The sequence below is a fragment of the Somniosus microcephalus genome, chromosome 1, assembly GCF_052327205.1.
Source record: "Somniosus microcephalus isolate GS21.2 chromosome 1, FLI_Smic_1.0, whole genome shotgun sequence".
NCBI classification, from domain to species: Eukaryota; Metazoa; Chordata; class Chondrichthyes; order Squaliformes; family Somniosidae; genus Somniosus; species Somniosus microcephalus.
The window spans coordinates 380,614,469-380,638,358 of record NC_140987.1 but is presented as its reverse complement, the minus strand read 5'-3'; the positions used below and the strand labels follow the sequence as shown (position 1 = coordinate 380,638,358).

Below are 23,890 nucleotides of genomic sequence, written 5' to 3'. Positions count from 1 at the left end.
CTTTACCCCAAATATGATGGCTAGGGCCTCCTTGTCAATCTGGGCGTAATTACGTTCTGTTGTTGAGAGTGTGCTTGAGGCAAAACTGATAGGCGCTTCCCAGCCATCTGGCTCTATGTGACCCAACAGAGCTCCCAGCCCATATGGTGAGGCATCACACACCAACACCAATGGCTTGTTTTCATCATAGTGTGCCAGAACCTTATCTGCTTGTAGCAGTTCCTTTGCCTGTCTGTAGGCTGTTTCATGAGCTGAGGTCCAGTTCCACACTGTTGCTTGGTCTAACAGCCTGTGCAGTGGCTCTAAGATTGTGGCTTTGCCCTTGAGAAAACAACTGTAGAAGTTTAACAGTCCGAGGAATGCCTGCAGTTCGGTCTTGTTCTTGGGGGTGGGAGCGCTCCTGATAGCCTCCACCTTCTCCGTAGTCGGATGCACACCGTCTTTGTCCACTCCGAATCCCAAGAACTCCACCCCATTGGCAGCGAACACACATTTCTCCTTCTGAAGGCGTAGTCCTACCTCAGCCAGCCGGCGTAGTACTTCCTACAGCCGCTCATCATGGGCTTCCTGTGTCTTGCCTGTAATCAGTATGTCATCCAAGTAAGGCTGAACTCCCGGAACACCAGCCAACAGGGTGTCCATGAACCTCTGAAAGATTGCCACAGCCGTAGACACCCCAAACTGCAGCCTTGTGGCTCGGAAAAGTCCTCTGTGGGTGTTGATTGTCAACAGCTCGGCTGACTCTTCATCCAGGGCCAGTTGCTGGTATGCTTGCTTGAGATCCAGCTTGGTGAACAGAGTGCCTCCAGCCAGTGTTGAAAACAGCTCTGTAACTGTTGGTAAGGGATACACATCTGGTAACACAGCAGTATTAACCGTACATCTGTAATCTCCACAGATTCGCAGGCCCCCATCCTTCTTTGCAATGGGCACGATAGGGGTGGCCCAACGGGAGTTCTTCACTGGCAAGAGAACCCCTTAGTTCACCAGCTTATCCAGGGCCTCATCCACCTTCTTGCGCAACGCAAAAGGAACTGGTCGTGCCTTGAAGAACTTAGGCGCTACCCCTGGGTCCACTTCGATTGAGACTGGCGGTCCCCGACAGGCCCCAAACTCACCAAAAACCTCTTCATAGTTCTCCAACATAGGCATTATGGGCTGTCGCTGTACCGTGTGTACTCCTGTCACTTCAATACCGAGGGGCTCAAACCAATCTCTGCCCAGCAGGCTTGTGCCCTGCCCCGCCACCACATAAAGTGGAAGTGTGTCCTTGACTGCCTGATACTTAACTTCCACATGAATCATACCCAGCACCTGGAGTTGAGCTTGGGACCACTGCCGTAGCATGCCACTGACCTGAGCCATCGCCGGGGGTTCACTTGGCCACAGCCTATTGTAAGTCTCTTCACTTATCAACGAACACGCTGAGCCTGAATCCACCTCCATGCAGAGTGGTGCCCCATTCATGATCACATTTGCCGTGTATCCCCACTGTCTGTGGGGTAGCTGCTCAGCTTCCGTGGTATACACTGTGCACTCATCGTTGTCCTCCAGTGTCAGGGTGTGTGTCTGCGATGCTTGTGTTGGCTCTGCTGCAGCAGCCTGAGCTTTCTTCATGCAAACACGAGCTATGTGTCCTCTTTTCTTACAGAAATGACATACCGCTGACACAAATTTGCATGTAGTGGAACCATGGAGAGCCCCACAGCGGAAACATTTTCTTCCTGTCTCTTTAGTTGCCTCCATGTCTCTCGCAGCAGCAGCTGCGTGTGTGGTCTTGTGCACCTCCTCGGCGGCCTGAGATGGTGCTGCCTCTGTACGGAGCATACGTGTGTTCATCGATGCAGCCTCTGCTGCTAAAGCCTTCTCCTCGGCCAGCCGGAACGTCAGGGCCTTCTCCGCTAACAGCTGTCTCTGCAATGCCGAGTCCAGCACTCCACACACAATCCGATCACGGAGCATATTGTCTAACTGGTCACCAAAATTACAATGTAATGAGCATTTCCTCAACTCAGCAATGTAACTTGAGATAGATTGTCCAGGCTGTTGTTTACAATTGTGAAAATGGAAACGCTGCACAATCTCTGAGGGTTTTGGGTTAAAATGTTTCTGCAGCTTCTCAATCAAATCAGCATAATCCACCTCACTAGGTTTACGAGGAGCCACCAATGAATGCAGGATGGAGTAAGTAGCAGCTCCGCATACACTTAGCAACACTGAGCGCTTCTTCTCTTCTTTGTCAATATTATTGGCCTCAAAGAAACACCCCAGTCTTTCTGCGTATTCCTCCCATGAACTGTCCTTATCCCCAGAGAACTCTTCAATACGTCCCAAGGTCGTCATAGTTTTAATGTGCACTGTCCCTTTAAGATCCACGGACTTTTTTCTTTTTCAAAAAAATTCTTTTTCTCCTCTGGCCAGAGTTACGGTAGCTACATTCACGGTAGTTGCCTGGCCCGCACAATACTCTGTCCGCCGTCTACGTCGCAGCTAGCCAACTATCAAAATGCCGTTGATGTTGCTAGCTGAGTGGCCCTCTCATCGCAATTTCCAATATCATGGCTGTAGGTTCGCATGTCTATCTCCGTCCTTCTAGAGAGTTCAACAGCCGCCTCATCGCCAGTATTGCATCTTGACCGAACAGTAATGAATAGAGGAGACGGAATGTACCTTTTACTATTTACTGAGTAAATGGGTGGACATTACAGCACATTGTCTGCATGGCAGGACCCGAAACTGAAAGTGAAAGACAAAGTAAACCGAGCCCCCCAGCACCCCCTTCAGGTAACACCCGGGAACTGGGACAAACTGAAGCAAAACTCTAAACACAACAGCACTGATCATGCAAGGGAGCTACTTTAAAATAAGTAAAGATACACTCACTAACACAGGTTGGTGCTGGGAGCCTGGCAGTGATCTTGCAATCTCCTTGTGTACATTTGTTAAATCTGCTCCATCACATTATCAACTATAGTTGGTCCTCCTTGACACTTCAGATCATCAGCACTCAGCAAACTCTTGTAGAGGCCAATACTGTACAGTTAGTATTTAACCTTAGATGAGTTCCTTATATTTTTATTTGAACTAGATGTGTAAATATTCTCATTTGGAGGTCTTATCTTTGAAGTTCTATATTTAAGTAAAATAACATTAGTCTTCCCAGTATTTAACAAAACTTCAGCAAAGAACAGCAAACAATCAAGGGTGCCTTCAGACTGGCTAGAAAACAAAACAAACCCACTGACAATGATGGAGAAATGTATGTTCAAGGACCTGCCTTATAAATATAAATATTTACTCAATCAAATCAGAGATATGTCAAGTATACGTACTTTTGTAATATTTGCTCTTCAATTATCCTTTTACTTTAAACAAAAGTTGTCCAAACAAAATCAATCGTAACTATTCCATATTGTAAAAAGGTCATACGGTTATACTGTTCCTCTTAAAAGGGGGCAGGGGATGCTGTAGTTTTGCCAACTGAGGGTAAAGATGCAATGGACCCATCCATTTCTGACGGTAGAGATGATTCAGCGATGTGATGAGCAGCCCCTGACATCCTGAGATGCATTCCCTGTGGGTGCCACTCTCCACTGGGACAGTAGGTTTCAGAATCACCCTCATAAGAATCTCAGCATTTCATTTTTTTATTATTATAACAACTTAAAATTTGTACCTGTTACTACTTGTTCAGAAGGATTTGTCTGTTGTTGTGTACATAGGTGGAGGAGATGTCAGGTTGTCTAGGTTGGGACTGTTTGAAAGGACAGTGGGTTTTATCTGATATACCAGTAAATTACATTGTGGAAATATATATGTCTTTGAACTATGTTAGATGGATATTTTCTCACCCTATTGTCTACAAGACGATGCTGGAGTCATGCTGCCTGCAGGATGCAGCATGTGTTCGACACATCAACCAGCGATCGCCTAGGCATATCGATTTATGTCCTGTCAAGGTATTAATTAGATACTTGGGACCTGAACGGATCTTTGAAATATATTTTTGATTGACAGTTTGGATTAATTGTGAAGATCTTTTTATCTTTCCATTTGTACCAAGGTGATTTCAAAGGGAAGAGAAATATATAATCAGGCTCACACTCTTGGTTCTGTAGTGCCTTCTTACCTTGTTGTTCTGCTCGACATGCCAGGAGTGAATTGAGCGCCCCGTGAGAATTCAGTCCCATTGCAAAGCTTATCATTACAGACAGAGGGTGCAAAGCTATTGAAGAAAACTGTTAGGACATTAAAAGCTTTTATTGTTCTAATACTACAAGTTGAGTGAATTATTGTAATCTAGCTAAATCTGTTATGTTTGTTCTTGTTTCTGTTTTAATATTACTTCTCATTAAGCTTGATTTGTAGTTTGCAGCCCGAGTTTTATGTCCTATCAACATGGGGTTTGCCAGCAGTGGAGAACATGGTAGCAGTCATACTATTTTTAGTGTATACCCCATGGCAAAAGGATTAATTCTGTGCCCATTGTCCCAGTTACTTCACACATAAGATAACATTTTGCTTCATTGATTTAACAAACTTAGATATGGAAGCAGATTTTTCTATTGAGCATGCAGCACGAGTAAAAAGTATTGAAGAGTGACCAAACTGTTAAACACAATGACAAATGCAGTGGAGAATTAGGCAACATTTTCCTGTCGCAGCAACATTTCTGACAAGAATGATTTGTTGTTTGACCGCAAACTAAAAATGTCTGCCATCTAAATTTTAGTGGGGCTGATACCTCTAAAATGTAAAGATTGTCTGTACCAATGAGTAGATTTTCCACTTTCCACTAGTGTGTAAAATGGATAGGCCGCCGAATATAGAAACCATCTGATTTTCATTTCCATTAATTGCAAGGGGATAATTTGGCAGCAAAATCTAACCAAGCGAATAGGGTTGCCAACCCTCCAGGCTTACCCTGGAGTCTCCAGTGCAGTACTGAGGGAGTGCTGCACTGTCAGAGGTGCTGTCTTTCAGGTGAGACGTTAAACTGAGGCCACGTCTGCTCTCCCAGGTGGACGTAAAAGATCCCTAGGCACTATTTCAAAGAAGAGCAGGGGAGTTATCCCCAGTGTCCTGGCCAATATTTATTCCTCAATCAACATCACTAAAAACAGATTATCTGGTCATTATCACATTGCTGTTTGTGGGAGCTTGCTGTGCACAAATTGGCTGCTGCATTTCCTACATTACGACAGTGACTACACTTCAAAAGTACTTCATTGGCCATAACGCGCTTTGGGACGTCCTGAGTTCGTGAACGGCGCTATATAAATGCAAATCTTTCTTTCTTTCTCCAGGAATTACAGATAAATCACTGCAAGCAACCTGGAAGAAAAATCATAGGGGCATTGAAACAATTTTTTTCTTGTTTTCTTTGTACTGCTTTTATTAGTTATAAAAATATTGGAGATGGGGAGGGGAAGAAAGGCTGTTTGACAGTCAAGTACTCTCCAATCAGGTAACGAAGAGTCTCTTCACTTTCCAATTGTCACAGGAAGGCGGTGCGCCGTGAGGATAGACATGTCGGGCGACCAATGGCTGGAGCATGGGGGCGGAGCAGTTGGAGGTCATGTGATGGAACCTCCTGGAATACGTCCAACCAGAGTTGGCAACCCTACAAGACAATCCTTTCCAAAGGACAATGTATCGAGAGTTTTCCAATTGTGACCTGAGTCGTTACTTCTGTGTTTCTATGTTGTCAAAACCCGCATTTGGGGTCTTGTTGAGGCTGAAACAATTTATTAGCCCTTAATCTCAAACACCACTGCTCTTTGACTAGTGAGTACCGTATGTCTATTTTGAGGCATCACTACTGCTCTTCCTATTTTAACCGGTCAGCAGAAGGAACCCAAACACATGTGCTAGAGCCACAGAAATCATAAATCTGGAATGCAACTGGACTGGGCTGACCAGTGTAGATTATGATATTAGATCAATATCCTGGAGTTTTCACGCCGCAACATATACCTGAACTGGAGCAGAGTGGATGGAGATTTACTCTGCTTTTAACCCATGCAGTGCCTTACCTGGGTGTGCCTTATCCTGACACTTGGTGCCAAAAATGGAAACAATATTTCCTTCCTTAGCATAGCCATCTCTTCTCTTGGTGAGGGCAAAATTCACCACCCAAAAAATAGAATAAAACATGGAGCCACTATAAATTCAGTACCAGGTACTGAAAGACTGCAAATAACCCCCAGGCTATGCTTGGACACCTCTGAGTGGTCAGTTTTGGAATGGCATTGCTAGAGAATGGGCAAAAGTTTTAGATAGAAGGAAGTTTCCTTCCTTAGATAGAAGGAAGTTTCCTCAAAACCTCAAAAGGGGTCTCATCATCAACAAAATAAATAAGGTATATGACATTTGTTACAAAAAGGAAAGTGAGCCAAAAGGGATTTTTTAAAACCATCTAGACTGTACCAAATGCGATGCATTCTATGGTGTAAGTGAATATTACTTTACATTAATATTCAAAGTTACAGAATAATCTTTAATATTTGAAAACACAGCTCCTCTGATGGCTCTGTGGGTAAATGCACCATGAGGTGTGGTACTGAGCCTAAAATCCCAGGTTCGATCTATGATCTGTGCTGGATTAGCCAATCTCAGAGAGGCTGGCAGTGCAGGTGCCACAGTCGGCCTTGGTGTTGCCAAGCTGGTGATGGGGGGTAAAAGCAGCCAGGGCCCCTGCTCCTGATTGGCAGCGAGTGACTCCTGCTGGAAAGTGTGCATGAATGAATGTTGGATGAGAACAGAATTAGATTCAGCTGTGATAGTCTTCATGGTCAACGAGACTGTCACCACTCACGGTCGAGGCTCATAGATTAAGAATGGCCACTCAGTCGGGTTCCAGAGGGACACCTGTTAATGACTATTGGACTGTACCCTAGTGTGTCACTGACTTCAGGAGGAGAGTAAAGGAAAAATTCTGAAGGAAAATTGGAGCAAGAAAAACATTATTTTGTGATAGATAGTACAGTTGGAGCCATCAAAATCCAGGTACTTTAGTGGCAAATATATGCCTACTATCCCTTTGGGTCTGCTTGTGTTCTGTGTATTAGAAGACAAAGCAACAGGGGATGACTGAAACAAAGTAAAATGTCTGATATGTCTGACCAGCTGGTTGCTGGGAGTGCAGAAAGACTTGGGGAATTTGTACGGAGACACCAATAGTTACAGATTTTTCAAAGCCTGATTCACACTCCAAAAACCCTGGCTCAGCAAATGCAGGCTAATCGCTAATGTTTAAATGTCTGCACATCTATTTCCTGGGAGAGTTTCACAGTCAAGAATCAGCATGGGATGCCTGGCTGCTGGTATTCCTTAAGGTTTCCACATCTGATCCCTGGGGGCATAGAGATGAGTATGTGTAGATGGAGCATTACACTGCAATTTAACGTGATTGAAACCTGACTGGAAGACTTTGATGGTACAGTATAGAAGAATCTTTACTGTACACCTGACCTGCCTTGTATCTTAGAAAGAGTAGGGAACCTGGATGGACACATTCAGAGGGTGACATGATGATGCCATTGCTTTACTGATCATTTTTGAAAGTTTATTCAAATGAATATAAATCCTCCCAGTGAAAATCATGTCCCAGTACTTGTAATAGAGCAAATCTTGCATCTGTCATAGTGTTGACTTTCCAATCAATTAATATAGCTGCTGTAATCAATTTTAAGAGCAAACCGTTCATGAGGCAATATCTGCCCAAAGACTTCCCAAGGGGGAGTGCCTCTTTAATACAAAGGAATTTAACAGATTGTAAATCTTGTTTCTTTGCCTTAAGGCACCCTCTAGTGGGAAATTTTCACAGTACAATATGGTTTGTTAATTATTTTTCATATAGAAAAATCAGGTAATTGATGAATGGAGGATTGTGAGAAAATTATATATATTTTAAATGCTCATTTTAATTACTCTCTCAATCCCCCATTCACTCAATCACACCTGGAGGTACATCAAATCAAAAGGAGAATTATCTCTCAGAGCACAGGGGGGAAGGGGAAGGAGCAGACTATCAGATACATCACAGTATCTAATTTTAGGGTGAAACTAGACCTTACATGAGTAGCTCATGGTGCTGGAAGATGGAGAAAGGGAAGAGGAGAAAATACCTGAATTAAAGAAAGAAGTTGAGTACCTCTTCATCCTGATCACCATCAATGTCTTTCAATTGTAGTCAAACAAGTCAGCAAGACAGAGGTTACCACAGTTCTACTGCTTTGTCTCCCCTTTTATAGGGTCATATGATCCAATCAGTATAGAATTGCCGATGTTAACTCACTCACAATAATATGATCCTTCTCCACAGAACTGCCTGGTGTTTCCCCAGGACCAGAGACTGTACTGGGTCTAATACTAATGGTGTTTTTAGTAGTAAATTAGTAAAACAAAAAATAAGCTGGCAGGTATTGGTATAACACAGTGCAGCCTCAAACCATATCGCGGTCAATGAGTCCTGTGCACGGGCCATGATCCTCATCCTTTCCCATGCAGGCTGGTCACCTACATGCTTCGGGATCAAACAGTAGGACGAGGAGTGGCTGTCTGGAAATTGCTAGATGAAAATGTAAGAAATGGTCTATTTGATCTATTTTATATTAATTTCTTTCATTTCTGGCTTTTGCCTGCTAAGTGAGTTTCTGTTAGAAGGCGGGAAATGTCAGTTTCATTTCACTGGAATTGAAAAGCAAGCACTGTGTTTTAGCCGATAAGAGTTGAGTCGAGGCAAAAACAGACTTCCTTTGTTACATGAGACGGCTGTATCAACTTCCACAGGTCGTGCAGCTGCGAGGTAGTTGGCAGGTTAATGGTGCCATCCATTCAAGAGCTAGGTTGGCCTATTCCTCCACGAACATTGTTGAGGAGCTTGGTCAAAATGATAACTAAAGCATTGGGCCTCTGTAACTGTCTCCAGTCGAATGATTTGATTGACAACTTAGTCGAGATAAAGCCTTGAGAAGGTGTATGGGAGGCCTTCTTGTTAAAAGTCAAATTTATTAAGTGAATAATGGAATAAGGGAATCATTTGATAACATATGAATCCGCACTGGAGGAAAATATATAAAGAGGTTTGTTAGAATAGATATTTCAGAATTCGACAAAGCTTGCCAGCCATTCAACATTAGAGCTCGAGACCTGCGATGTGGTGAATTCTTCGGTACCATATACCGCAAGTGTGACTCTAAGTATATGTGTAATTATTATTAATAATAGTTATCATTGTTTATGTGTAGTTATTGGTAATAATAGTTATTGTATTCCTATGAAAGCCAATAAATGCCTTTGAACCCTATTATCTTGTGGAATAACTTATACATTTATAAGTTAAGAACATCCATTCCCTAACAAAAACAGCACATAAACAGGCCAGGTTTTAAATTAGAAGTCTGTTTTTTCCCCATTGCTATAGTGTGGAAGTGCTGTTGCTGAAGGTGTTTCCATGAATTGCCATAAGTAGCTCAGAACAACATTAGAATACAAGCTGGGATTCCAGCTCCTGCCACTACCATCCTCCCCCGCCACCCCCCCCCCCCACACCCTTTAGCTTTGGACTTGACAATAGTGACAACCTATTGGCAAGTGATGTAATCTAACCTGACGACCAGGCACTTCCCCAACAGTAACACAGCAAAATCTTTCTAGAGTAAACTCTTGCCACCTAATGCCACTAAACAGTTAAGATATAGCCATGTGGGTGATTCTTCCCCATTAGCAACTAGTTTTAATGCAGTCAACAACCAATGTGAAACGTTTTGTATAATTCAGCGACAGAGAGAGGAAAGAATGAAAGACTCAGAGAAAAGAACTACAGGTCCCAGGGTGCATGCCCGTCTTTGTACAGTTTCCTCCTTGCCCTCCCTCAATGGGATTAACATGGGAATTATATAAATCCGGATTACAGTCAGCATAGCAGGAAATGATTGAGACAGTGAACAATTTCAGGACTGACAGACAATGGGATTACTCCTGCAATATTCCCAAGGGTCCCAAATAATGAAAGAATCTCTTTGAGTATTCCGATGTTTAAGTTGATCAGTTGTTGCTGTGTTTAAATTGAGCACCGGTGATGACCCTGCTTTGACTACAGGAGCAGTTTATACAGGAGGTGAGTTAATTTAATTGTAAAGCTAGAACTGTACATTCACTGAGTTTGAAAATAAGCTACAGCTTTGACTGCTTCAATGTATACAACTGAATTTCCAATTGTTCGATAAAATACTCCAGGATTTTAATTGTGTTTATTCTTTATCCTGGATGTGGTTGAATAAAGGCTATTCTATGGGGGAGGGGTGTAATAGGATAATTAATTCCACAAGTGACTTACCAGATAATTCAGTGCGGAGCGCGTCCCAAATGATTTCACTGCAAGGATGCTGGGTAACTCATTTATTATACTTTCCTCTCCTCCCTCCCCCCCAAAAGAATGCTCTATTTATCACACTTGTTTTTACTTCAACAATTGTTACTCTAATGGGAAAGCAACAGTACCAAAAACTGGTCGGTATTTCACTGCTGTTAGTGGGATGATGCCCTACACGAAAGGCTGCCACATTTACCAAAAGCAACAGGTATTGCACATTAAAATAATTAATTGCATGTGAACATAGAAAATAGGAGCAGGAGTAGGCCATACGGCCCCTCAAGCCTGCTCCGCCATTCAATAAGATCCTGGCTGAACTTCTGCATCGACTCCAAAAATTGTTCAATCTCAGTCTTGATTTTTGGGCACTAAGGGAATCAAGGGATATGAGCATAGGGCAGGAAAGTGGAGTTGATGTAGAAGTTCAGCGGACCAAGCTCGAGGGGCCGTATGGCCTACTCCTGCTCCTATTTCTTGTGTTCACATACAATTAATTACTTTAATGTGCAACACCTGTTGCTTTTGGAAAACGTGGCAGCGTTTCGTGTAGGGCATCATCCCACTAACAGCAATGAATAAAGTATGTGAAGCACTTTGAGATGTTACTGAGAGATGTGAGAAAGTGCTACTTTTTTCAACTGTAAGGCGGAATGGAGGGATAGAGGGCAGAGAGGTGAGAGTGATGATATGAACACAGTTTCATTTCTTGTTTTTACTGCCATACTGAATCAGCTTCATCTCCTCTCTGGTTTATGAGTCAGTGCTATAGAGATGGCAGGAGTCAGTGAAGGAGAGACTGTGCCAATATTCTTCTTGAACACAGAGCAAAAAGAAAAAAACGATGTAACAATACTTTCTGGCTGCCACAGAAAGAGATTTTCCCAATGCATTATTTATCTTTAAAAGGTGAGGGAAACTCTGACTAAACGCCCTTGGTGAGGGGTAACATTTTACCATCAACTGCTCTAGACAGACACAAAAGCTCACTCCAATAGTAAGGGACCATTCGACTCATCAATAAGTAACTTTTAATTTCCAACTCTTACTGTGTATAGAAATACATCGATCGGAGCACAGTTTTGCATTGGTTTCAGAGTGTTCATAGAATAGTTGTGTGCTGATGCATTGAGGGAGCTTTTCTAAGCTTGGTAATTGAGGTACATTATTGGCAGAGGAGCAGAAGGTTTACTCTGTATTTAACTCATGCTTTGACCTTCTCATGCCTGCCTCCCCCTGGTACCTAATGACTTTTACAATAGGAGTGGAGAAAGCTTGCTATTCCATATACCTCTTGGGTAATTTTTTTTACTGAGTTGTAACTCACTGAATGTCTGGAATTTTTTTATTTGGTGCATAATGGCATTTGCACTGAGGAACATAAGAGTGCTGACCTTTGAGCCCAGAAATCTTTAAGGGATGCTTTGCTCTCGCAATATGTCTTGAAAAGTTTCAATGGTATTTATTAGGTGTCAGCACAGTGGCACAGTTTCATTGGAGCTCCCAGCATGCTGTGCCATGGAAATTTAAAAGCACCATTCTCCACAGGATGAATTAGCAATCTGATTAGTACTGTTCTAAGAGACACTGGAGGCTAAATTGGATAGCCCCCGAAAACGGGTGTGGGGATCTCGATGCGCGATTAACCCGCGCCCGTTGATTGCAATGCAGGCAGCGCGCCAACTTCATGCTGCCTGCTCATTTAAATGATCTCTGTGTCCAGACATCGCTAACTCGCTGTTCATTGGCTGGTGCATCAGCAGGAGGCCAATATCGTGAGAGGCTAGCACCTCTTAAAGCTAGCTTGCAATGATTAAAGCTAGCTTGCACCTCTTAAAGGGGAGCGACATTATGGCTGGAGCAGGTGTTGGAAGTTATGATTGAAGAAATTCTGACCTGGGAAAGAGTGAGAAATGGCACAACAGGGGAGAGAGTAGGCTCCAAGGTTTTTGGACACTGCACTGGAGGTCTTGGTGGAGAAGGTAGAAAGGAGGAGAGATGTCCTGTGTCCACAGGGGGGAAGGAGGCCCACCAGTCACACGGTTAAAAGGCCGTGGGAGCAGATAGCCGTGGAGGTCAATGCCAGGAGTCCAGCCCTGAGGACCTGGATGCAGTGCCGCAAGAAGTTCAATGACCTCACACGAGTGGTCAAGCTCAGTGAATGCATCTTCAAATGCCAGATCCTACCAACTGCACCAGTAGTCTCAGCCACTGCTCAAATCACCACAACCCCATCACTAACCTACCAACAATCTCTATCAATCAGGCCGCATACCTAACATTCATATGCTTCACCTCACCCTCACACACTTAGCACTGCTGCAAGCCTCATACCCACATCTCACAGCTTGCACACACTCCCAGCTATTCAATCATGACAGCCACATCACCCAAACAGATTGCACCACACTCACTGACACACTTCCCTCTCTCTTGCAGGACAAGGTGGTACACAACAGGAGGCTGCAGGAGCTAACCGGAGGGGACAGGCACGTCTGCATATCCTAACCCCCATGGAGGAAACGGTGCTGGCCATTATTGGGATGGCATTTATTGAGGCCGTGGCCAGCGGCAGAGCTGAAACCATCATAGATAACGGTACCTTTAAACCTAATCCTCTTTCTCACATCCCACTTCCCCCTCATCCCACACTCTCTTCTGATTTACAAGCTGCGGATGGTGTAAGCATACAGCTCTTACTTTCCCCTTCTCTCCCCGCACCACAACCTTACCCTTGTGCCATTTTCCTTTCAGATACTCAAGAGGTGCAACCTGGCCAGGCAATGGAGGAACACCAAGAAGAGAATGATAATGAAGACACACCATCACTTGATTTCACACTTGCAGCCAACAGCTCAGATACTGATGCTTGGTGCAACTTAAAAGATAGATTACAGGCAGGATCTGCATGTGATGAGACACCGGGCATGAGTGGTCTGCAGCCAGGGCAGGGGACAAGGGTAGTGCAGGCGCCAGCTCACTGGAGGACAAGGTTGCAGAACAGGTTCCACTACAGAGGACTCAAATGAGGACTTCGGTGAGGCAGCCTACAGAAGAACACTGATGGGAATGCACAATGAAATGCTTGGTGCATTGGTAAGCCTGTGGTCAATGTCAAGGAGCATGGAGGTATCCAGCACCAACTTAGCACAGGGCTTTGCGTAGAGCTTGGAGCCCATCCTTTCCAGCATGGAAGTGGTGGCCAACTCCATTCGTACACGTGTGGACCCAACCATGATGCAACGTCTGATGGCCGATGTCGCAGCTTCCATTGCAGCACAAGCAGCAGCCGCCCAACGTCTGAGTGCTGCAGTGGAAGCTCAGACTACTGTCATCATGGCTGTTGTGTATGTGTACCTTTAAGAGAATAACTGGTCTCAGACTGTAGTACCGGCAGTGACCACCCCTGTATAAAAAGGCGCTAGCAGCCTTCTGTAGTTTCAGTTCCTGATTGTCTCCATTCAGTAAAGACTTGTTAAACCAACTCGTGCATTCCGTGTCTCCATTAACACACGGATTTAATACTGGCGACGAGTAAGAAACGAACTTACCTCCAACTCGGCAGCACCTCAGACGACGTTATTGACGGTCGAAGCCAGAAGAGAGAAAAATAAAAAAATAATCCACAGAAACTCGAGAAACGGGCGTTGACCGTGGGCAACCGCCCTCCAAATCATCGACTTGAAAAGTGCAGGAGAGACTGTCGAGAGCCAGGCTTGGTCTCCAGTCTATGGTTTCCCAGCCAATCGGGCTGGTGGCAGGTAGTGCACTGATCCTTCCTGGGCTGCGGCGGGCTAGAGCTCGATCGGTTGGCTCTGCAACGGGGCCGGGCAGCGAGTCGGGAAGCAAAGAGAGAGAGAGAGGGTGGAGCACACAGGGCGCGGCCGGTGCTTCGCAGCCGGGCAGCGTTCGGACCTAAGAAGAGGGAGGGAAGTGTCCCAGAGGGTCCGCTCCACGACGGGAACGATTAAAAATAAAAATACCGCGGAGAGCGGCGTTGACAACAGCAGCAGCGGCGGGAAAGCACGGGAGGCACCATCTTAACTCGGCGGGGAAGAAGGAAAAGCGCGGGAGGCGCCATTTTGATCCATCGGGGATGAAGGAAAAGCGCGGGAGACGCCATCTTAGATTTTCAAGATGCCAAAGACTGGCGATATCACTGCCTTCGATAATGCAATAGAAGACTGGACCACGTATGTGGATAGAGTCGAGGTATATTGCGAGGCAAACGAAATAGCCGAGGAGAAAAAGGCATCGGTATTGCTAAACTTAATGGGCGCAAGAACGTACGGCCTATTGCGGGACCTGATTACTCCAGCCAAACCGAAGGTGAAGAGTTTTAACGAAATTGTTGCTATCCTACAGGAGCACCTAAATCCTACACCGCTGCTGATAGCAGAAAGATTTAAATTCCATAGGAGAAATCAGCATAAAAATGAGAGCAATGCTGATTACCTTACGGAACTACGCAAGCTATCAAAGCACTGCCAGTTCGGAGCAGGACTGGCAGATACCTTACGGGACAAATTTGTCTGTGGACTCCTGAGTGAAGGAACCCAGAAGAAGTTACTCTCAGAGAAAGAGCTGACGTTAGATAAGGCTTTCAGCGTGGCAGTATCGTACGAAGCAGCAGCAAGGGGAGCTGCGGAAATACAACAAAAGCCACAGGAATACGGCACCCACGAAATGACACGGGGATTTGCAAAATGTTATCGCTGCGGCAGAACAAACAATGACCAGAAGGACTGCTGGTCCAAGGACAAAATATGCAGGCAATGCGGAAAGATGGGACTCATTGCACGAGTTTGCAGGTCTGAGAAGAAGACCAACGACAATAAAAAGGCTACTAAGGAACCGTACAGGAAAGTACAAAAGATGACGGACAGTAGTTCCGAAGACCAGATGAGCGATAGTGAATCCAGGAACAAGAGACTAAGCTGTCTCAAACATCACAACGTAATCGCAATAGAGGATCACTGAACCATGTGGGTCACCCTCACGATAGTAGGGTCCCAAGTCAAAATGGAATTGGATACAGGATCAGCTCTAACTGTCATGAATCGACGAGACTACGAGCAGCTATTCTCACACATACCCTTGAGAGAGATATCCATTGTCTTGAGGACGTATACGGGGCAAAAAGTATACACCAGAGGAAAAATAAGGGTGCCTGTCGAATACAACGGCAAGAAAATACGGAAATTGTATCTCTACATTCTGCAAGATGGTGGACCACCGTTATTGGGACATGAATGGATCAGAAAGATAAGTTTAGACTGGCACTCCATTCAGGCACTGACGGTGGCTAGTAAAAAGGATGACGACGTCACTCCTGGACGATTGTCAACAATCTTAGCTGACGCCAAAGAGGTATTTCAACAAGAACTGGGCACTCTTAAAGGCGTAACCGCCTCGATAAAAATAGAGGAGAATGCAATTCCCAAGTTTTTCAAAGCAAGACCGGTACCATATGCAATTCGCCCAGCCGTCGAGGCAGAGCTGGAGAATCTGGAGAATGCAGGCATGTTATCTAAGGTAGACTGGAGCGAGTGGGCGACACCCATCGTTCCTGTCATGAAGAAAATGTTAAACAATAAGTCTGAGGAGCCAAGGAAGGTTCGCATCTGTCGGGACTTCAAGGTGACAGTGAACCCAGTCCTTCACACAGTACAATATCCTCTTCCAAGGATAGATGATATCTTCGCCTCACTATCTGGAGGGAAGCGTTTTACAAAAATTGACCTAGCACAAGCATATTTGAAGATGGAGGTTGAAGAATCCTCTAGGAAGTATCTCATGATAAACACTCACAAAGGTCTTTACCAGTATAATCGACTGGTATTCGGAGTAGCATCAGCTCCGGCGATATGGCAAAGAGTGATGGAACAAGTCCTGCAAGGGATTCCGAGGACTCAGTGTTACTTGGATGACATCCAGGTGACAGGTGAAGATGACAGTGAACACCTTGCCAACCTAGAGCAGGTGCTCACTAGACTACATGAACATGGGCTATGAGCCAATCGCCCCAAGTGCGAGTTTTTTAAGAAACAGATATCGTATTGTGGCCACGTGATTGATGAAGAGGGGTTGCATAAGTCCCCTGACAAAATTGAAGCGGTAGTTAAGGCTCCAGCGCCTGAAAATGTGTCATAACTGAGGTCATTCCTTGGATTGGTGAATTACTACCATAAGTTTTTGCCGAATTTGTCCACAATTCTGCATCCACTGAACGCCCTACTACGAACGGGAGTAGCATGGAAATGGAGCGATGAATGTAAGCGGGCCTTTCAGAAGAGTAAGGACCTAATCACTTCAAGAGAAGTATTGGCTCACTACAACCCATCACTACCGATAAGACTGGCGTGTGATGCGTCTCCCTACGGCATTGGGGCAGTACTGTCACATAAATTCCTTGATGGTTCAGAGAGGCCGATAGCTTTTGCGTCACGCTCGTTAACTTCAGCCGAGCGTAACTATGCCCAGATTGACAGAGAGGCCATCAGCCGAGTGTGGGGGGTGAAGAAGTTCAATCATTACCTGCACGGTCAAAAATTTACTCTAATAACTGATCATCAACCTCTTGTCTCCATTTTCAACCCTCAGAAGGGCGTACCGATAATGACAGCACAACGGCTACAGAGGTGATGCTTTTTCCTAGGGGCACACCAATATGACATCGAGTACAAAGGAACTAAACAGCATGGGAATGCTGATGGATTGTTGCGCCTACCGTTGCCGATGGTGGAAGAAGCACTTGCAGTGGATCCAATGGAGATATTCCACTCGACCATAGTCGAACGTCTCCCTGTGACGAATGCAAACATAGAAAAGGAAACACGAAATGACCTGACACTATCCCGGGTCTATGATTTAACGGTGAAGGGATGGCCAGCACATGGTGAACCACTGCTGCCAGCATTCTCGCCGAGAAGGAAACAGCTGTCAGTGTGCAGAGGAACCTTGATGTGTGGATCCAGAGTAGTAATTCCACCCAAATTGTAGGATAGAGTGCTCAATGAGCTTCATGAGGGCCATCTGGGAGGGGTAAAAATGAAAAACTTAGCTAGAGCGTTTGTGTGGTGGTCGGGAATCGATAGAGAAATCGAAGAAATGACCAAGGGCTATACAGGATGCCAGAAGGTCCAAAACGCCCCACCACAAGCCCCTCTACATCCATGGGAGTGGCCCTCATCTCCATGGCAAAGGATGCACATTGATTTTGCTGGTCCCTTCATGGACTCGATGTTTTTAATTGCGGTGGATGCACATTCAAAGTGGCCAGAGGTAATAAAAATGTCCTCAACCACCACAGAAAAAACTATTACAGTCTTACGAACCATATTCGCCAGGAATGGGCTGCCTGAACAGATTTGCTCTGACAATGGACCACAGTTTGTGTCTGAAGAGTTCCGGAGGTTCTTAAAGAACAATGGTGTTAAGCATTACACATCTGCCCCATATCATCCAGCCACTAATGGATTGGCTGAGAGGTTTGTTCAAACATTCAAGAAGGCTATCAAGGCAATGTGTAATGAAGATATACCCCTACAACACAAAGTGGACAGCTTCTTGTTTGCCTACCGGAATGCGACACATGCGGTTACCAACCAAACTCCTGCCATGATGTTCTTCAATCGAAGACTACGATGCCGCTTGGATTTGGTTAAGCTGAACATCAGAAGAGATGTGGAGAACAGGCAGTTTCAGAATATGAATGAAAGACCGACCAGGAGTTTTAAGATAGGTCAACCAGTTTTGGCCCGGGACTACCGCACAGAGAAATGGCAGCCAGGAACGATTTGTACACAGCAAGGACCTCTCATGTATACCGTGGACGTTGGAGAGAGCATTGTAAGATGCCGTGCTGATCAGATTCTAGAGTCACGGGAAAACGTCAACTCCACACCACAATCGGATACACCTGGCGATGAAACTGACGTACCAATTGCATCTACCGCAGAATCGGTGATATTGGAAGCAGATGAACCAAACAACGACATTGGTCCCGACTCAACCTTGCCAGAAGAACCTGATACCCCAAAGAGGCGTTATCCAGACAGAATCAGGAAGCCTCCTCAAAGACTGAACTTATAATTGCTTAACCTCAACCAATGTATCTAGCAACCATAATTGTGATTGTAATTAGTTATCATTTAGTTGGTAAATGAATGTTATGTACTGTTTATCTAAAAGGGGAGGAATTGTTGTGTATGTGTACCTTTAAGAGAATAACTGGTCTCAGACTGCAGTACCGGCAGTGACCACCCCTGTATAAAAAGGCGCTAGCAGCCTTCTGTAGTTTCAGTTTCCCGATTGTCTCCATTCAGTAAAGACTTGTTAAACCAACTCCTGCATTCCGTGTCTCCATTAACACACGGATTTAATAATGGCTGTGGATTACATTGTGCAAAGGAGCTTGCAGGGTGTCACAGCAGTTCAGCAATCTGTCCTCCAACAGATTACCAGGATTGCTGAGGCAACATCCCGGGGGAGTGGCAGTGGCTCCATGGAGCATGAACCTGCTGTCCTCTCTCAGGAAGACAGCATTTGTCCTATCACCCCTGCCACTCTGCCAGTGCCCTTTCCTGTCAGCCAGCGTCAAGACTGCTGCCGCCTATGCTGAGATGGTGCAGTGCGCAGCCAGGCCTTCTAGGCCCAGAGCTGCTCGAGGTCGTCCTCCAAGTCCATCTGCAGTCTCTTCCAAAGAAAGTCAGCAGCCTTCCACCAGTCATGCTGCAGCCATTGGGGTAGCACTGCGTAGGAGCACTAGGACAGGCAACACAGGCAATAAGGGAATGCACAAGGGTGATTAATGACTTATGTGTGCAATATGGCATGATTTCATTTATAAATTTGGTTTGGAATATTTATTTTGTGTTGGTTTTTATTTTTGCATTGTGGCCAAGCAGATGCTGTGATGTCAGTGTCAGAGGGAAGGTAAAGTGTGGGACTGTTGGTGAATGGGGAACTGTGGTTGTGGTTACTGTTATCGCACTCGGATGAGTTCTTCACGGACAGCCCGAGCAGAAAGGGGCTGTCTAGGTTGCCTACTCCCTTCCTCTTCCTCCTCCTCCTGCTCCTCCTAATACGCCTGCTCCTCAGCTGCTCGCCATATAGCTGGTGGCAAGGGCTGTGCCCTCATGATGGTGAGGTTGTGCAGCATGCAGCAGGCCACCACGAATCTTGACATCGCTCTGCCTAGTACCACAGGGCTCATCCAGATTGGTCCATGCAGCAGAAGAGTTGTTTCAGCATGCCAATGGTCTGCTCTATCACATTTTGTGTGGCAGCATGTCTTTCATTGAATGCATGCTGCGCACGTGTGTGTGGGTTGTGCAGAGAAGTCATGAGCCATGTCATCAGTGGATAGCCCATGTCACCCAGTAGCCACCCTTTGGTTTGCTGAGGTGGCTGAAATGCAGCTGGCACAGCCAACTGCCACAGAATGAAGGCATCATGATTGCTGCCAGGATACCGGGCATTGACCTGCATGATTTGCTGCCTATGTTTGCACATCAGCTGGACGTTGAGGGAGTGGAATCCCTCTCAGTTCTGGTATAGGGCAAAGCAATTTGTGTGCAGTCAATGGCACCCTGCACCATGGGGAAGTCTGCAATCCTAGTAAAGCCGTGTGCTCACTCCGCCTGCTTGTCTCTGCCAAGAGAGAATGAAATTTAGTCAGCTCTCTATGAATAGGGAGCCTCAGTGACTTCCCTTATACAACCATGGATGGCAAACTGCGAGGTGTTGCAAATATCTCCAGCTCCAGCCTGGAAGGAGCCAGATGCAAAAAAGTTCATCACCATGGTTACCTTCACAGCCACTGGCCACGCGGTCCTCGCCCTGCTCTGAGGTTGCAATTGTGGCTGCAGCCGGAGGCAGATTTCAGTGAGGACGTCCTTACTGAAGCACAGACGTCTCGCACATTGTTCCTCGCTGAGGTTCAGGTAGGAGAATTGATTCCTGAACACCTAAGGCGAATATGGCCTCCTGCTGAGAGCCCTCCTCCTCCTCCCTCTTCCAGCAGCTTGTCCTGCTCTGCATTGCCTCTGTTCATTCTCCAAGTCATGCTGTATTCCAAGGGGAATGCCTACTAGTGCACCCATGTCTGACAGCAGGAGGTTTGTGCAGAAGCCTTGAAGTCAGCAAAAAGTCCTTCAGCACCTGCCACACCACTCCCTGTAGACTTTTGCAACTTGAACCAACTATGGAAAGCACCAAACACTTGTAGAATTGTAGCAACAACCAGAAGAAATCAATCAGCAACTAACCTGTAAGTTATTGATGATCCCTTTAAACAGCGCTGGTGGGGGACCTTCCTGCTGCTGAACGCGTGTTCAGCTGTGTGAGATTAAGAGATGGTGTTGGCTGGAGCGTTGAGGTCCAAAATGGCACTGCTAGCATCAAATCAATGTGGCATGCTAATTGACATCATGATCTGCCTGCTCTGCATACTTCCGGCAGATGTTAGCTGCGCGCGTGCTAATTCACTCACCAATATGGTGTCCGGCGCGATTCGCCCCACTAGTGTGCACGTACGCAGCAGATGCCCAAACAATGGGCGCTACCGATTGGAATTTCGCAGCGACTTAGTTAAGGCCAGCATCTTTCACACGCAGGAGACAGATTGGAAGAACAATCACTGATAAATGGAATGTATCTGTAGATCTTCGAGTAGCCTACCCAGGAGTGGCATTGCCAAGGATCTGGGAGCAGGATGGTATCTGATAACTGAATAGGAACAAAAATAATTTGGCAACAGATGAGGAAAGAATGTTGTGTTGCTTGAATCCTAATTCTGCTCATTATCCTGATCTGGTGTTCTTTTTTTTGTCCCTTAACCTAGTGGATGTGAAGCTGTCAGTCAGTCAGTTTGTCAGCCTAAATGCTCTGGCTAGCCATCATCTCATGTTGATTCCACATCATGTTCAGTCTAATTACAAACTGCTGCACCTGGGCTCAGAAAGTTCAGGAGCCAATAAGGTGAGTTTTCTTCTGCTTTGTTGGTCTAAAGGGAAATATCTTAAGAGAAACGTTATCGCATTTATACTTTTATTACTTTTATTCTGTATTGGGTCTATAGCTGTAGCAGTGGTTTGATCTTGACTCTGGGTGTGAAAAAATAGGAAAAGTTTCCACTCCTTAGTATCATGACCCTAATCTTAATTTAACTCAAATACACAATTCATATTTTTTTTGTAATCATTTTGCAATGGACACCATGGCAGAGAATGAGCAACTTGAGCTCACCTTTTGCTGCATGGAGCTAGACGAAGTTGATCGGGGGCAGGTGGAGTGAGGGTGGGGGTGGGTGCTGGTTTGCAAGTACCCTGAAGACTTCCATCCTGTGTTACCTGAGCTCTGGCACTGTACTAACCAGGAGCCAGAACCAACAGTGGATGGAGATTTCTGCATAAATTAAGTGTTACTCAAATTCATCTCCTTGTCAAAAAGATGAGTTATATCATTTCAGGCAGTGCTTGTACAATTCTATCACAGGAAGCTGATCTGAACTGTATGTTCATTAATATCTGATTAAGGAGCAGATTGGCAGTGGCACAATGACACAGCTTGTTGATACGCCAATGGATAGCACCACAAAGTGGGAAGGCATGCTCAGTCCCCTCGAAGTGCACTAGGCCCTGGAAGGAGGAGGGAAAATTAAATGGTGATGTTGCTGCAAGGTGCTATTGTGCTGCTCCTGCCAGTTAGGCAAAAGTGAGCATTGGCAGAAGTTTGGAAGCAGGCCACAGAATCATGGGACCTATAGCTACAACTGAGAAGATGTGCCTTTGTTGGAGGGCAAATACTCTCAAGCAGAAAAATCTAATCTTGGGATGAATATCAGCTTTAATTAGGCACAGTGCCCGATCATTCAAGGAACCCACGTACAGTATCATTATTATAGCCATAATTGTATTTATTTTCTGATGCTGATTTTTGGCCCAATTTGAGTAATCTATTGGTTACAGATATCTATGCACTTTTCCATCTCTCCTTCAGGAATGTCACTCTGCTGATCCTAGGACTGAACAATGCAGGGAAATCTGCAATATTGAAAGGAATACAAAAAGGTAAAGGAACTGCTACCCTAAGACCCGATCAGGAGCACAGACACAATTGTTGTTTTTTATCTGTTACGTCACTTTTGAAAGAGAGAGTGTCACTGTCAGAAACCTGGATTCATGGGAAGGCAGGAAGAATTATTTGACAACTCTAAGGCAGAATTATAAGGAAATTAGGAGCCACCCATGTGCTCGCATTGAATGAATAAACTTCTCAAGAATAGGAATCTAGGGACTTGCATTTTATATCGCAGTAAGGTGCGTGTGGACTATCTAATTTAATAATGGATGAATAAAACTCTTGGAGATGAGAGCTGAGATATGGAGATTCTCTGCCGGGGAGATTTCCTACTGAGCGCTTGTTCAGTATCCAACTGCTCCCTCGGGTTCAGGGAACATAGGGGAGCAATGCTGGAGTATAGCAGGATGGAGCATCTATTTTTCTACTTACTGGATTATTTGTAAGGGGGGAGGGATGCAGGAGTATAATAGGAATTTTATTGGAATACTAGTTAATAGCCTTTGGCTTGGCACATGGGAAGTCAAAACCAAGTGTAGTTTTGAGATAAAGTAGGGTTAAAGGTTAGGGGATAATTGGACCAGGGTGTGCAGATATAATTAAGTCCTCATTTTAAAAGCAGCAGTGCCTCAACTAGCAGGGCATGTAATTGCAGTGTGATAAGTTTACATAGACCCTTTCCATTTTGAATATGGATGTAGAAATTTATAGTGAAACATTTTGACAGGTATTGTGTGCAGATGTAAGATTTTTCATATATTACAGATAAGTTTGCACCATGCACCTCCACTGGCAGAAGAATATAATTGCAGGGTCACATGTTTGCATAGGCAGTTCCTATTATAAATGTGGACATAGGAATTTATAATGGAAAAAATTGACAGGAAATGCATGGAGATGTAAGATTTTACTATATTATAGATAGATTTCGACCATTTCTACGAAATGCTGATGTTACACGTTTTGGGCTAGATATTATCCTATGTTCATACTGATACATAGGGGAAATTTTAGGCCTAAAACACAGGTGGGTTGGGGTTGGGTGGGATGTTAAAGCGTTAAAAATCTGAATCCTGACCGGAACCCACCTCCAACCCCTGCCCACTTCCTGTTTTAATGAAGGCGAAATGGGTGGCCTATTTAAATATTATAATGAGGCTCCGTGCCTCAAATTTAACCACCATTTTAAATTTAACAGCAGCTGGTCGGGTTTTGCAGGCCTCATGAAACCCGCCAGCTAATGGAAGGCGAGGATTGCTGGATCCAGGCGGTAAGTGTCTTTACCTGCTGGATCCAGTGTCCCTGCCTAACCCACCCCCCAGGAGGCCTCCAATTACACCCCCCATCCCCTGCTCCTTCTCCCCCCTCAGACCCCCCCCCTCCCCATCCCCCTCCCTCCTCTCTGCGGTTTAGTATCGCAGGCCTATCCGC

The 23,890-nt window shown here is 45.2% G+C and overlaps 1 protein-coding gene across 2 annotated transcripts in view; it reads left to right on the top strand.

Annotated features, from left to right (window-relative positions):
• The first annotated feature begins 9,918 nt into the window (after nt 1-9,918).
• LOC147125024 (ADP-ribosylation factor-like protein 13B) overlaps nt 9,919-23,890 on the top strand; it is a 63,031-nt gene continuing 49,059 nt past the window's right edge. For both annotated transcript variants that reach the window (XM_085996173.1, XM_085996170.1), the window contains exons 1-3: nt 9,919-10,123; nt 21,222-21,358; nt 22,379-22,449. In XM_085996173.1, coding sequence (XP_085852299.1) covers nt 21,300-21,358; nt 22,379-22,449 — 130 coding nt within the window. In that variant the 5' untranslated portion in view covers nt 9,919-10,123; nt 21,222-21,299. The remainder of the gene's footprint in view (nt 10,124-21,221; nt 21,359-22,378; nt 22,450-23,890) is intronic.